This window comes from Sylvia atricapilla, chromosome 3, assembly GCF_009819655.1.
Source record: "Sylvia atricapilla isolate bSylAtr1 chromosome 3, bSylAtr1.pri, whole genome shotgun sequence".
In the NCBI taxonomy this organism is placed as follows: domain Eukaryota; kingdom Metazoa; phylum Chordata; class Aves; order Passeriformes; family Sylviidae; genus Sylvia; species Sylvia atricapilla.
The window spans coordinates 77,770,219-77,786,171 of record NC_089142.1 but is presented as its reverse complement, the minus strand read 5'-3'; the positions used below and the strand labels follow the sequence as shown (position 1 = coordinate 77,786,171).

General features: G+C 36.1%; 1 protein-coding gene across 1 annotated transcript in view; it reads left to right on the top strand.

The window, feature by feature from the left end:
• The window catches only part of TTC27 (tetratricopeptide repeat domain 27), a 114,867-nt gene extending 99,466 nt beyond the window's left edge, over positions 1 to 15,401 (top strand). Inside the window, 5 exon segments of the mRNA XM_066315905.1 lie at positions 1,532 to 1,697; positions 7,743 to 7,940; positions 11,332 to 11,443; positions 12,020 to 12,120; positions 15,153 to 15,401. Coding sequence (XP_066172002.1) covers positions 1,532 to 1,697; positions 7,743 to 7,940; positions 11,332 to 11,443; positions 12,020 to 12,120; positions 15,153 to 15,275 — 700 coding nt within the window. The 3' untranslated portion in view covers positions 15,276 to 15,401.
• The last annotated feature ends 552 nt before the right edge of the window (positions 15,402 to 15,953 follow it).

Below are 15,953 nucleotides of genomic sequence, written 5' to 3'. Positions count from 1 at the left end.
GAAATTCTTCCTTAACTCCTCAGCTTGGCTCCCTCCAGGGCAGAGCAGCCGGGGCTCCGCCCACTCCCACGTTCTGCTCTAGCTATGACAAATGACCTGTTCTCCTTCAATAATTTTGCTCTGTCAGTGTATTTGCTCTCCTTAAATAATTTAGGTCTTTGTGTGTATTTGATAACTCTTAATATCATGGCCCTAGATTGGCAGTTATTTATGTTTTGTCCTGACCAAACTTCTAATGGCCCTGATCAACTACTTAGATATTACATTGTCTTGGCTGGGATGTTTACACTCTCTTGGACCTTCTTTTTGAAACTCAGCCAACGATTTCTTTGTGCTGTCTTTCTTTAGATGAAGCATTTTTAATAACTTACTCAAGCAATATAGAGCAAGTAAGCTGCAAATTTTGATAACATGCCATCTTTATATGATATTTATTAAGAAGAGATGTATTGTTATGCCTTGCCAAAGATTTTTTTTACCAGCCTAGGAAAGCTCTGATTCAAATCATAATTTAAAGGAATCTGTTCCTTTGTGGTTTTTTACATGTGGTGACTGTCCAAGTGAGACTTCAGTCTCTTAGAAAGAACTGTATCATTTGAATTCTTAGCAGAGCTATTTTAAAGTTTCAAATTTATTGCCACTTTTGGTAGTATGTTTAAGACTTTAAACAGTAAGCTCACAAACCTTACCAACATATACTTCAATGGCATTTTCTTATCAGAGGATGCCATTACTGCTCTCCTTTGGTAAGGAAATGGTCAAGAGTTGCCTGCAGTGAATGCATATGAAAAACTAAAGATGCTTTGTAACTTGATGACGATTTTACAGGAATTGTGCTGTCCACTTTTATTCAATAACACTTTCTTCTATCAGTATGAGATGAATCAGATTGGAGAAGGACCCTAGTAGTGGTTGGGGCCATTCTGACACATTTGTAGTATGACATATGCTGTAGCACAGCATCAGGGAGCAGAGGGTGTAGGTAAACCTTCCAGCTGACCTAAGGAAAAGAATGGTTGAAAATGATGTGCAGTGGATATGCATGTTTGCCATGTGTAAATGTTTAAAATAAATCACAAAATGCTGTCAAGTAGCCTTCCTCTGTGTGATTAAGTAAGTCAATACCATTCTGAATCTGTCAGAAACTCACTGATTTTTCATACTTTAATGTGTGTTACAACTGCAGCTTGAGTAAGATTGTTTTCTTATGGTTCCAGTTAAAAATTTGGAAAGGAAAACATTGACATAGATGGCAAAATTTTGATAAATTTTTGAAAAACAAATTACAAGAGCTAAAAGAAGTTGCCTAGTTCAAACTACAGAGTGTCCTGTTGTGTATGAACTAATACAGTTTGCAAGAGAGATTAAGGAATTACCAGTGTTGTAAATTGCAAGCAATAGTTTTTGCATTGCGCTGTGTTCTAAATGTGATTTTTTTAAATAAGCAGGTGTTTAGCTGATGCTATGCCAACTGATTTTAGTGTAGAAATCTTCTGTAATTAATTTCTATTATTCTTTTATTATTGATTAGGATTAAAGCATTTCGAACCCTCCAGGAAGCTCTCAAGTGCAACTATGAGCACTGGCAAATATGGGAGAACTATCTTCTCACCAGTACAGATGTTGGAGAGTTTTCAGAAGCAATTAAAGCTTATCACCGGCTCATGGACTTAAGAGAAAAGTACAAGGATACACAGGTAGGGAAGTTTTCATATTTAGTCATCCTAGTATGTTCACCATTTTTTGTTCTGAGACAGGGAGATTGCTGATAGCTGCTGATAGTGGTAACAGTAATGACAGTGCATGTGCCAATGAAGTTGTGTAGGCAAGCGATTTAAGTTTTGGAGATTTGGACTCTAGGAATAAATATTCAAAATGAAACTGGACAAAACTGAAAACCTTTGCATCCAGATTGCAACAGACTTTGTGAAAGAACAAGCATGAGCCTTGCAGTTTTAAGGCCTATTTTTATATAAGATTCAGTGCATAATCCCATCTTTTCATATTGTTCCTGCATATATCTGTATCAGAATTAACAGAAATTACTTAAAGAAAGAGAAGCTTTTCCCATGTGTTGGAAAATTCCACAAATGAGCCTTTGAAAGTAAATTGAATGCATTACAGTTATAATATTGATTCTTAATAACCTGAACAAAGAAAAATAAAAGAGGTATTTTGCTCATCTTTCACTGTAGTTCAGTTAAGTTCTGTTAAATGTTGTGTTTGTAAATGTATACTCTGGACAAAATCCAGAGAACCTGCTGGGATGTTTCCTTGTCTGAAACCAGTTCCTGATCCAAGCAGGGTTCTGTATGCTCAGTGAAAGTAGTGAGACGAATCTGCAAGGCAAGCCAGAGAATCTCTCAAGGAGAATAATAAAACACCTCCAAGAGCCTTTGCAAAATTAGCAGATCTGGTTGAAGAGCATATGAGCTCTTAGGGAGATTGTGTAGTAGAAGGGTAAGAGGAACCAGCTGCTGCTGCTCCTGGATCCCAGGAGTATGTTTTGTTTCTTGTCCCATAAAAAGAGAAAAAGTAGCTTTCTTGAATCTTGGGAATTTGAGTCCAGTGATGAGGAGAGAGAGCAGATAGAATTAGTTACGATTGTGGAAACTCTCATATGGTCATGGGGGGAAGGAATGTTAAATACTTTTTTTCACATTTTAATAACAAATTGTACATTAGTACAATACTTATTACTAGTAAAGCCAGTCATGCACAGGATAACCTTCTGTGTTAATAAAATCTTTTAGGTTTGATATAGCTAAACATTAAACATTAGCACTAAAGAGTGTCAATGGAAAACTGTGTTATATGTGGTAAAGATAAGTGTGTTTGGCAGCTAGAGTACTGTAATACTGGTGGAGCCTGTCATGGAGCATCTTGTACATACTTGGCTTTTTTCAATGAATTTTCTTTTCAATTGCTACTTAAAATAGCATTTTTAGGGGTGGTTTACTGTATTATTTTAAACAGTCTGACAGCTGATGAGGAATAGAGGTTTCTACATATAGTTGCCTGTTTAAGATATTTTGAGATGATACAGATGCCTATTACTGTTATATGTCAAATTTTATGTAATACATTTTATTAAAGGTTTTGATGATATTGCTTGTATTAAATTTCTATTTTCATTGCATAACTTTTTTCATCTTGTTCTCATACAACTTTTATAACTTTTACAGAAATATATATGCTATCTTTCCTAAATTCTTTTTGGATCTTAATTTTAACTTTGGCTTCTGATATGTGAAGTGTTTTACGGGTTTCGTTGTAACCTCTAATACAGTTGCATCAGTTAGGAGGATTTTACTAGTTGCCAAGAAAAACCTCAGAGCCTGATTAGAGAATTTCAGGCTTGAAACCATTATCTTACAAGGAAAAGAAGAGTATTTCTGTAGCAAAACAAAAAAGCAGATAAAAGCTTCTGCTGAAATTGTTTACAAAGTTCACCATTAATTGGTGAGCCTCTCCTTTTTTCCAGCAGGACTGTTGCAAATAGGGATGATCTGTAACCATCTTGTGCAATTGTATTTTGACAGTGTGAAATCATGAACATGAGTAAATGAAAACATACACTATTGTTTCCATTCAACATAGTATCATCTTCTCTCAGGTTATTTTTAGTATTTCTAGTCATCATAGATTTTAATTGATAGACTTTAAAGCTACATGACATAGTGGCAAGAAACAAGGTAGGAATTTGAAAAAATAATAAATATGCACAGGACTGGAAGAAACAAGTTGAGTCATTGATTCCAGTTCTTTGTGAAAACCAACTGCCTGTAGCATAATCATTGTTGCAGAATACCCGTTGTGAGGCTGAATGTATCAATTGCAAGTGTGCAGTTTAATGTACAATTTGAAACGCCCTTGATTTCTGTAGTTACATCAGACTTTTTTTATTTTATTTCAGAGTAGCATGAAGTCATATTTTTAAATCACTGATTTCTTCTAATAATAGTAAAGCATTCAGATTCGTATTGGTGATTTCTGTTAGGCCTTTGTGCCCAACAGGATTATTAGGATCGGATTGTTGTCCTTTGTGCCAGTCTTCTGAGTACAGCACACAGATTTGGGAAATTTTGCTTCTGTGCTGTTCTAGTTATTTAACAAGGCCATCCCTGTGGCAAAGGTTCTGAGATCATGATATCGTGAACCTTGAAGATACGTATGCACAGATTCTGCAGATATAATTGAACAAGGAAGAGCTAAAAGGCTCTTTAAAAATGAGCAACAGTGCAGTAAAAGTTTACATCAGAGGACAGTTTCAAAAGTATCAGTTTACTAGCATTGTGTGTAAATGTTAAAAGCACACTTTCTTACCCTCCCTCCTTACTGGTTCTTAAAATTCTTCACATTTCCATATATCTTTTAATGTTCACAAAGCTGAGAAATACACCTGGAAAATCTTTGATATATGTGTTACGTAATAAAATATAGAAGTTAACTGAATTATCTGTTATTTCCACTAGTAAATCAGTCACTAAAAAGTACCCGAGGAGAAAGCCTTATCTATTATAATCATCAAATTGGTCTCTGAATTATTGGTATGAGCTAGTAAATGTACCTGGAACGTTTCTGCAACTCCTGATTGTACTACTTTGTCACGTGTGCTTGTGGAGGCAATCAGCCTTTTTTACTTGGAATGTTGCAGCCTTGTAAATAAGCAAGTTATTTTGTGGTTGGAAAAACTGTTTAGATATACTGTTGCAGAAACCATATCTTTGTTTTGTGCTGTCAAAGATTATGAATACAGAAATATGGACAAAGGGTTCCACTTTGCAATTCTGTGCTATTTTGATTCTAGCAAAGTTTTTCTGGTACCCTTTCCATCAAGTAACATCATAATTTCAGCAGTTCGTGTTGCCAAACGATTTCTAACAAAAGGCCATAAGGGCACGTTCCAAGGGGATTTTGAAACATGAGGGTAGGAATTAATAATTTCTGGAGCTCTACTTCATTTAAGTAGCTCACTAATGACAGTTGTCTTTATTATAAAATCCTTAATTTGGAAGGGGAATAGGGAGAGCTCACGGACTGCAGATTTGTCATTTTGGATCTGTTATCTGAGGATTCTCATCTTTCTTGGGCCACTGTCAAGTTTGATTAGTATTAATGAAGCATCTGAAAATGGTTGACTAAGAGAATTTTTATATGGAAGGGGTTGTTTGGAGAACAATTGTGAAATGAGAGTAACTGATGAAAATCGTAGCATTTACAAATTACTTGGTTTATTTCTAAGGTTTTGTCTCAAGTGTCTTTTGTTCAGTTTGTACTAAACACATTCTTCACAAAAACAAAGAAGGAGTAATGCAGATGGTATGATGTCATACTGAACATGAACTCTGTGATCATATGGAGCCCAGTTCTTTAGAAGAGAAAGGAAAAAAACCAACCAACCAAAAAAAATCTTCTACTGCTTGTTTGGGATCTTGGGTCAACAGAGCATTGCTCTAGTAGTTTAGTATGTATGGCAGTTTAAAAATCTCTCAAAGATACAAATTTTAACATTTATGGCAACCTAAATGCACAGCTCTATTACACTGTAACACTTTTGTATGATTAGTACAATTCACTTGCAGTTTAAATAACTTTATTTAACAAGTGTTCACAACCAAGTAGCATTAATGATCCATTACAATTTAATGGACCCTTTAATCTGGGTCCTGACACTAGTTTCATTTTAACTGCTTGTAGTTCCAAAGCTTACATGATGGATTACAAAGAAAGGAGATTTATTATTATGATAGAAGTGTAAGCAAAACCAGGACTCTATGGGAATAAGGGTAATTTTACAGTTGCTGCATCCTATTAAGGAAACTCTTTTCTTTCATGTACAAACAAAATATCATTGGCTTTTAAACATTTGATGATTATATCTGATATTCACATGAACTAACATTTTGGAATTTGATTAACAGTTTTGTAGAACTGAGAAATCGATTGAGAAGTCATACATCTATGTATGAATCCTCAGGACAGTTCTAGTACTTTGTCAAAAGAGAACATAGTTTAGCGGTTTTTCTTGCTCCTCATGTTTTTTTATTACAGTGCTGTAGTAATGGAAATATCAGCACTTGCTGGTGTTTTTCTAGCAACTCATTATAGAGGACCTGGTAAATGATGGGTCTTGGTGCATTGTATTCCAAATCATGAATATAAATGAATTTCAGAACTTTTGGACTATTAATAGTTGATCATATTTTATGTTCTCTTATGCGACTCTTACGTGATCTTGAAGGAACTGCCAGTTTGTCATATCATTTTATAAGGAATATGAGCGACTTCTGTGATTTTGGGGAGACAGGAGGGGAGCTGTTTAACTCATGTTCAAATGTTACTGTGATACCATTAGTTCTGAAAAGGTAGATGTGTATTTGTTTTCATTTCTTGTATTACTTAGATTTATTTAATGAAATTATCAGCCATTTTGATTGATTTTGGTTGCACTGCCAAGGATTTTCTGTGTCTGATAAAACTCATTATTTTTGGGATGCATTTTAATTGAGTCATTCTATAGAAGAAAAGTTATTTTAGCAAAGTGACATATCACAAATGCTAAATTGAGCGTGTTTTTATTCTAATGTAATATACTTTCATACTGTCATAGTTTTTGCATTACTTTCTGCCAATGAACTGCATCTTGGTTTGTGAGGATGCATCCCATTCTTTTAGTAGAGCAGTGGTGTATTTGTAGGCCTTGGAGCTATTCACAAGTCATCTTTGAAGTTAGTTTTATTACTGTCTTGATATTAATATTGTTATGAGTGTGATTTCATTATGTTAGTGTCATGTAGATAAAAATGTTGACACATTAAAGTTGCCAAATGACAGGCTCACAACTTAGGAAGTACCAGCATGAAGGTATATGTGCAACTCTTACTGGCCTTTCTTGAATGCAAGCCTGATGGAACTTCCATTTTGTTTTCATCCTTATTTCTTCCCACAGGACAGGTATTACTTGATAAGCCACAGCTTTTCTGGGGTTTATTTTCTTCTAATTCATCATATGATCTACTGCCTTCATTTACATTTGCTGTTTCTTACTTTGCTGAGGAGAAACTGGGGAAAAGTGACACTGTTTCCTAGTTTTCAGTGTCCAGTTTGGGACAAAAAGACTGGTATGATGTCTCTGTTTTTTACATGCAAAACCAAGCTCCCACCAGCAGCTGCATGTGCTCAGCATTTCTGCAGGTCAGATCCCACATTCTTAAGCCAGTGATTCAAAAAGTATGGCCACTAATGAGTACTTGTAGAAGAATTTGATGGAACTGATTTGACTAGTAATTCACCAGGAGTGCATTAAAAACAGAGATTCCCAAGGTGGTATTCCATTGCCTTCCAGTTTCCATCTTAACCACTGTACATCTTTTACTTTCTGCAGGTTGTTAAATAGAGGGGTAAAAGAAGGATGTCTTCCATTACCTGAGTTAATTTGGCTCAACCTGTTCACTGGTCTTTTTATAACTGTATTAGAAGGTGAAAATAACTATAAGATATTTTCTACTACAATTTGCTTTACCCAAATTTCTGTCTTACATTTTTGGCTTCTTCACCTTCACCAACATAGAATCTTATAGATGAGGTTTAAATCAGTACAATAATTCCATGTATTTCTTAGTAAATTCTCTACTTGTCATATGGCACAATCATTAATAGAGACCAAATATTACAGAAAACTATATATGCTGATGTTGATTTGAGTTTAAGTAATAACTCTCTCCTGCTGCTGGTTGAAGGTGCTGGCTATTCTGGTCAGAGCGGTAGTGGATGGTCTGGCAGACCGTGCTGGAGAGGTATCAAGTGGATTGAAGGGGAAACTGCAAGAGCTCTTGGGTAGAGTCACTTCACGAGTGACAAATGACGGGGCAATCTGGAGACTTTATGCCCAACTTTATGGAAATGGAGAGAATGATAGTGGTGAAGATATTGAGAAGGTAAGAGCTATAGTGCTGTGGTATAACATGCTCTTGTTCCAGACCTGTTTTGCTTTAGTGTTTTTATAAGCTCATTGTCTTTTTTTTGTGTTCCCAAAGCGCACATTTTTGTTACATACAAGAGGAGCAAAATGTTTTCCATCAGTTTTCTTGGACTTGAAAAAAATATCTTTTTTTTTACCAGTGTTTCATTTCAAAACATCATATCACAGCATATGTGTATTGTCCTGAATTTGTGTTCTCAAACTTTTCTTGGTAACAGTCTAACATCTATAATGAAATGGTGGTGTGGGTTTTGGCTTTTTTGAATTGAAATCTTTGATTCTGAAGATAGGATATTGCAGCTTCTGGAAAAACATGGATCTTAAAGGCATGATCCAGTAGCAGCATAAGCCATCCATGTTCTTTGCAATCACTAAGAGAAAATGCACTTAAAATAATCTACACTGCAGTTAGAGGACCCAGAGTAGAATTTTTTTTCGTTAATTATCTTAAAATGGAATTAAATATTACTATTTAATTCTTAGTCTGTTGAACCATTGTTTTCTCTTTACTCATCACTAGGTATTGCTATGTTAACTTCCATTTCTTGTCCTTATCACTTCCTAAGGAATTAAGTTGATTGCATTTCCAGAATAAACACTCTGTACTGCTAGAAGTGCTTACTTTGTTGTATGCAGGAGTGTGTTTTGCATTTGATATTAAATCTCAAAAAGTTCAAATAGCCTTGCACAGTTCAAAAATAATTAGGGTTATCAGATCTTCACTGAAGTTGAAAATACAAAAGGTCAGCATTCAGTATGTGTTTGCTAATGGGGGTAAGCCCATTAGCAATAATGGGGGTAAGCCTGGGCAAAAAATGCCTCTCTGGAAGATTGCTTGATCTCAAGCAAGGAAGATGGTTAGGCCTACAAAGTGTGTTCCTGTGGGCTTAAATTTATAATCATTTGTGCCTTGCTCATTGTCTGTTTGTCTTCTGCCCTGTGAAGAGCCTTGTTTAGTCATTGCTGGTGTCTATTATACCTCCAGTTCCACCTTTTGGTCTTCCCTATTTTTCTTTACAGCCGAACAGTAAAAGGGATTTGGCCTATTTAGAATGCAGAAATACAGACACTGCAATATCCTGTAATATATCCTCAAATTCTTACTCAGACATGCAAAGCAGCAGAGGCCCTGTCTATACTATGAATGTAATCATTTCAGAATCTGGTTACATCACGGTATTTTTAACTAACCCAGTTAAAAACATGGTTTCAATTTGTAGAATAGACAGTAATTTAACTGTATTTTCTAATCAGACTGGTTGTGGAACACAGAGTCTAGCTTGCCTGTGAGATGGAATGACATTTATAAATGCTTAAGGTATGCTTACATGTGTATCCAAATATCCTAGTATGACAGTACCATAGATCCAGATTATAAAAGAGCAAAGCTGCCTACAGCTACAGCATATAATAATTTGCTGTGTAAAAAATTATTTGCAATACACCAAATAATCACTGATTTCTGATATTATATTATGAAGTAAAAATGATATAACCAGTATTTATTTGCTTTACTGCCACAAGCACCATCATGGGTCAGTCAGATATTCAGGGAATATAACCATATCTGTAGAAAAGTTCTAGATGTATAGTCAATTTTCCACCCATTTTTATTAGGTAAAAAGGTCAGTGAATTCTAAAAGAGCATTATTTACTATACTGTGGCAGTAAAGAACAAAGAGATGGGAACAAACCTTTGTAAGTGTCATGCACCTCCTTACAAATGTAGGATTTGACCTTTCCTCCATATCTTTCCATTCTGCACCTTATTTAGTGCAGGTTTAATTATATTTAACCAATTTTGTTCCTAACGTGGAATTTGAAAGAACAATCTCACATGTCTGGCTATTGTAAAAGAGTGTCTTGGTTGCTGGTTTTTTTTTACTTTTCTGTTGTGCTGATATATCTGATGCCACATGAATCACTAGGGTCTACAGTTATAATTCACAACAGTGCTTTGTAAATTGAATCACAGACAAGGTTTGCCAGTTAGGAGTGTAAAGCTACTGAAGTGTTGGGTTTGTGGTTCTGTTTTGGAGCTTTTTTCTTTAGCTTAGCATGTATTTACTCTCACACTTCAGTGTATCTGAACTGCCACCTCATTCAGTGCTTCTTTCTTCCCTACACTGAACGCAGTCCAGTCCACACCTTTCCCACAGAGGAATCTTTCCAGCCTTCAAGTTTCCTGCTGATCCATCCCAGGCTGTGAATCCCTTCTGTTCCTTGAACTTTCCCCACCTCATAACTGTTTCCTTTCAGGATAAATCCAGGTTCCAGAAGTGCAAACAAAAAGCCCACAAGACTTCGAATTCTTTCCCCTCCTCAACATCTGTCAGCAAAACCCCCCCTAATTTGCTGCTCTGACTCAGACACATGCAGACTGAAATCAGACTGCTGTAAAAACTGTTTTTTCCTTCTATTGGAAATTCTTGCCTCTGCTTGCCGGAACTACTACCAGTTATAACCTAGCCTATTATGAAAAAAAATAATTTGCTCTGGTTTGACTTAATATCCCTTTATTGCCATTTACAGCAGCATGAGCAGCTCAGTCACCTGTGCCATAGTGATTGGAACTCTGGTGGGAGAGAGAAAGTGGAAGTCTCTGGGGGGACAACCCTCAAATTCAGAAGACTTTACTGTGCTCGTGTATATGTACCACACCAATTTTTTAAAATTCTTTTATATTATACTTAAACTCTTTAGCAAGATAACTGGAGAGTTGTCATTGAATTAAGCTGTGTAACTTCTGGCATGTATTTGTTTCATGTTTTTGATGCTGTGGAAAGAAAACAAAATTCAAAAGCAAAAATTAATTTTTTCTGTAATTTTTTTTCCCCCTTTTATGGGACCCTCCTTCCATGTTGTTTACATTTTTTTCCTGTTAACACTGAGAACCAGAGCAGTATGGCAACTAATAATCTGTGAAATGCATATTTCCCAGGATTACATATACAGGAAGAAAGCTTTGATGTGTTCAGTTACAATTATTTTAGATATGAATTGGCTGTTTGAAGTGTGAATGCAAGTATTTTTCTGTTTTTCATTATGATGACTTGGCAAACATGGGTCACATCCATCAGTCTAGACAGATTTTTAAAAGATAAAAATTAGACACGTGTTACTTTATATGCCTCTCATACTTGAGCTGCAGTATTGGTGAAGAACATCTGTGTTACAGCTGGTGCTTACTGCTGCAGAGGAGAACACTACGCCAACTCCCAAGAAATCAAATATTGTAAAGATAGATTCATTTTCTGGATTCACTACTAATTTTGTAGATACTTAAAAGTAATTTAGTCTCCTAGTTGATTTTCTGACCTACTAATACTTTTTTTCCCTCCTTGCAGTCACTGCAGTATCTCACTAAGGCACATAAATGTGAAATTCAATCAAGTGATTGGGAGAAAGATGTTTCTTCTTTTAAGGAAGTGGTGAAAGGAGCCATAGAGATTGCACATGGTATGTTCTGCCTGAAAAGGACTTTATTTTTCATGAAGAGTGTCACAAACATTTATTAAGCTTAGTGGCAAAATAATACTCTACCTATTGTATTTATTTCTACTACTTGGAGTCCTGTAACAGAAAGTATCATCCTGATGCTGCATACAAAAATATACTTGGAATGAGGCAGAACTTATGTAGGGTGAGTCAGTAAACATATGACTGGTGAACATGGAATCAATTAATTTCATGATCTAGCAACTTCATAATGCAAGTGAAAATGTGTCTGCAGTTCATCTCGGTCCTCAGATCATCACATAAATTATTTGATTGAGTGTGCCAGTCAGGAAATGAATGAAACTTAGTAAGATTATTCCCTGTTCTGTGATGCTTGTGTTTAAGAAGGATACAGATACCTGTTGTGTTTAGAGTTACTTGGCTTTTTTTAAATTTTGTGGGTTTTTTGTGGGGATATTACATTTAAAATTGTCTGTGGAGGGTGTTAAGATCTTTAATTAAATCTTTTTGTTCAAAGATTATTGCAGTAGTGGTAATGCTTTTTTGTTTTGGGATCCTTCTGTGTTTGGATTCTAGTGGCTATAAAATGCAGCAAGAACAAGTCTAATCGTCAGGAAGCTTTGCAGATACTTTCTTCAGCTCGGCTCAACTTGCGTGGCTTGTCATCCAAGGCAAAGGTAGGAATGTTTGAAAAGTAGGAATCCTTGTTCTGTTGCCAGAATTTCTCTGCTTTGAATCAATTATGGATCAAATAATACCTGCCTGTCTCAGTGCCTTATCAGGTGGATGTTCATCTCAATGCTGTTAAGGATTCCAATTTTAAGTAAACTTATTTCTCTTCTTCCTGCTAGGCTTTGATTGCAATACCAGTCTAAGAGGCAGCATTGACATTTTACAGTAAAGTAGAATTTTACTTAAAATGTTGGGCAAAGATATTTCAGTGTTTGAAAGGAAGCAGTCATTTCAAAGACCTGTTTTTAATGTGAGCAGTCATGGGATAAACTGGGCACTGTCCAAAAAAATGGATCTAAACCTGCAGAAAAGACCCAAAGAAAAGATGTGTCAAGATTACTTTGCATCACTTGGTGTGTTTTAAAAAGAGTTACTTATTAAAAGACGGAACTAATTTTTGATCTTTTTTTTATGGATACCCTACCAATTCTGATATCAATCACCTGAAAAGTCATCATATTTGAATCATACTTCTGTTAAAATACACATCTTATCTTAAAAAGGAATTCTTCCTGCCCATGAAGAGGAGTTAGCAATTGTGAATCACAGAGCTGAAGTTTTATAATATGTACTTGTGTTACAAAGTATTGGTTCATCATCAGTGGGGTAAACTTGGCTCATTTTCTCTTAAGTCCTTTAATTTTAAGGGTAAAAGCCTAGGAAAGTTGCAGTAGCAAAGACAAGCTGGATCTGTTTTCTAAAAAATGAGTTTTTAGATACAGGCATAGGTAAGACTTTTAAAATATGTTGAAAAAAGAGAACATATGTTTTGCTGTTACTCACAAAATACGATTGTTTTCTCTTTAAAAATGGTGCGTAGACTGAGGATTACTGTAGAGAAAGCACTAAAAGACATATATGAATATGAGTGCAGGTAGTTTATATTATGAAAGATCATGTAATATCTGAAAGGTTAAGAATGTACGAGTCTAATAAATTCTAAGTTCGAAAGGCGCTAATTAAATGAACATCTCTATTGTTGACAGCTAATGGTTTTATGGTACTTCTGAGAAAATGGTCATATTAGAAATTAAGGATTTTATATGAACTTGCTGGTTTTGTATCCTTTCCAAGATGCCATCTTACTTTTAATTTGAAGTCATATTGAATTTTCAAAGTGTGTTGAAAAGTTTAAAAACTCAGTCATTTTCTGTCAGATTCTATGCACAAATAGTGTACCAGTGTTTATGGCTGTCCAAGCTTGACTGCAAGCTTGACTCATTTTGCTGCTCTGTGAGTCAATATTAGTGTGAGGTTTTTTTTTTTTTAATTTTTAATTTCAGCTGAAGAAAGCATTTTAAAAATGGGCTAAGAGCCGACTTACTAGTTAAGATCTCAGAAGGAATAAGACAACAGTGAAAAAAATAACTGATAAAATGAAATTCCAAAATTTTGTAGTCAGGACCATGTAATTGGAACAAATCATTAGAACAGGTGAGACAATGTCGCTGCTTCTGGGATCTCTGTTGCTTGATGTTTGAGCTCCTGTGTTGTGCCAGACTCATGAAGCACCCACAATCTGCCAAAGGCTGCAGATCAGAAATGTGCTGCTGCAGGGCTCTTTTCTGTACAGGGCCTGCTGGGCAGTCACATGCTGTGGCAAATAGCACAGTGGGCACTCTTCTGGTCCCTGTCCCGATACATCATTTGGATCTGACAGGCGGGGTCAGAAAAAAGATGAAGATTATGGAGATGCATTGTAAATGCATGAAATGTGGGCACTGTTTTGGGGAAGCATAGGGCACAAAGCCCAAAGAACGATGGAGCTTGAAACTCCCCCAGGCTGTCTCTAGCTGAATAGCTTTCTCTAACTAACTGTGTGTAAAGAAAAAAAAAATTATTATGTCATCCTGATTTATTTAGCTGTCTTACCAAAAAGAACCAAACTGTTCTGTCACACTCCCAGTGTGAGGTTTTTGGGCTGAAAGTCAAAGAAGTTTCTGTACTTGTAGGATGAACATGTTCTTATTTTTGTGTAAGATGTTCCTTTTTACAGTGACAGTATTGTTTTGATGCACAGTGAATACCTTGGTTCAAGCCTTTTGAGTACATTTTTGTTTATATACATATCTGTATTATCCCATTATGTTTCGATGATATAATGATGTACAGATGTACTCCAGAGCAACTTTTGCTTTCTCGGTTTGTTTTTCTCTCTAAATGTAGTCTTTGTGTTTGTGTCAAATGAAGCGTGAATCACTCTCCCTTTACATAATGAAGGGAAAACATGTTTGGGTGTCCCCCCTTCCCCATATTTTTGTAGTGCTACCTCACACAGCCTCAATGTTAAAGAGATGAAGATTGTGATTGCTCAGAGGTTAGCTGCTTTTTTCTTTTGTTTCTGTTAATGTCTTAAGGTCTTTAAGAACAATCTATTTTTATTACTCTGTAGCATTTTGTTTTCTCTGGTATAATTTAGTTACACACAAGTGAATGCCTCCACCCATGCATGTCTTGACATCAGATGTGGAAAAAAAAAATTATTTGAGGTTTTTGAGAAAATGAAACTGCAGAATATGATACTGGGGAAAATGGTCATTAAAGTTCACAAGTAATTTATCAGCAGGTGGGCTTATAAACTGCAATAACAGAAAGTGAGATGCTCTTCTAATTTGAATTTCATGAAAAAGTCCTTTAATTTCAGTGGAATCAGGGGTCAGTGTAGGCAGTCAGGTCAGAGGGGAAACATCCACATCCACAGGAGGATTTGACCCTTCTGGCACAACATCGGGTGTGTGGCACAGATTTCAGGTCTATATGCAGGATATGTGTCTGTGTATGTGCATAACTTCTGTTTATTAGCCACAAAATGGCCTTTTCTTAAGAGTTTACATCATAGTTTACAAAATTATGAAAAGCAGTATAGAGATGATGAGCTCCCTGTATTTGGTCTCTCCCCTGAAACAGAGAAACTGTATGTATCTTTTAAAGATATTTATTTATAAAGTACTTACAAGTATTTCTTTTTGTTGTGCAGCAACTTTTCATAGATGTAACAAGTAATGAAGTTCACAGTGAGATAGCTGATGAGGTGACTGCTATGGACAACATGATTGCTGAACTTCAGGAGCTGAGCAATCAACTGAGAGACCAGTGCTGACATACGGACCAAATTTCGGGACAGGATGACAAGAGTGACATGTTTCCTTTGCCACTGCTTTTGCTGATAAAATGGTAACAATTCTCAGGCAACAACACTCTCAATAAACTCTTTTCTGTACAGTGATGTTCTTGTCATCAGCTTTTTTCATGGTTCTAGCTGCCTTTTGAGATTCGTTCTTACCTGGCCCCACTGTCTTACAAAGTTGCATGTTTTGATTCTTCAGCCCCAGATTTCCTGGCAGAGAACTACTGATGTTTGTAAGATGATTATGGAGGATTAGTTCTGCCTGCTTCATCCACCTTGGTGCTGGGATGCTGGAGGATGCCCCACCCAGGTGGGGGAGCAGGGGAGGTGCTGGTCTGGAGGAGGTGAAGAAGCAAGCAGCAGAGGTGGGAGCTGAGCCTAGCCTATTTCTCATTTTAATTCAGCATTAATTGATTACAGGGTGGGAGTGGAGTCCTGAGAGCAAGAATTCAGTCATTTTTGTTCTTCAGGTAATACAGTTAAGGTAGAAGGCTGTTGCATTAGGATTTGCAAACAGTTATTACTTAAAGCAGTATTGGTTTATTCAGTATACATAACTTGTGTCCCATGGGCAATAGACTGGTACTTCATTTGAGCTTTTTACAGGCAGGGAAATTTCCCCATTTAAGGCAGCAATAAAACTGCAGCCTG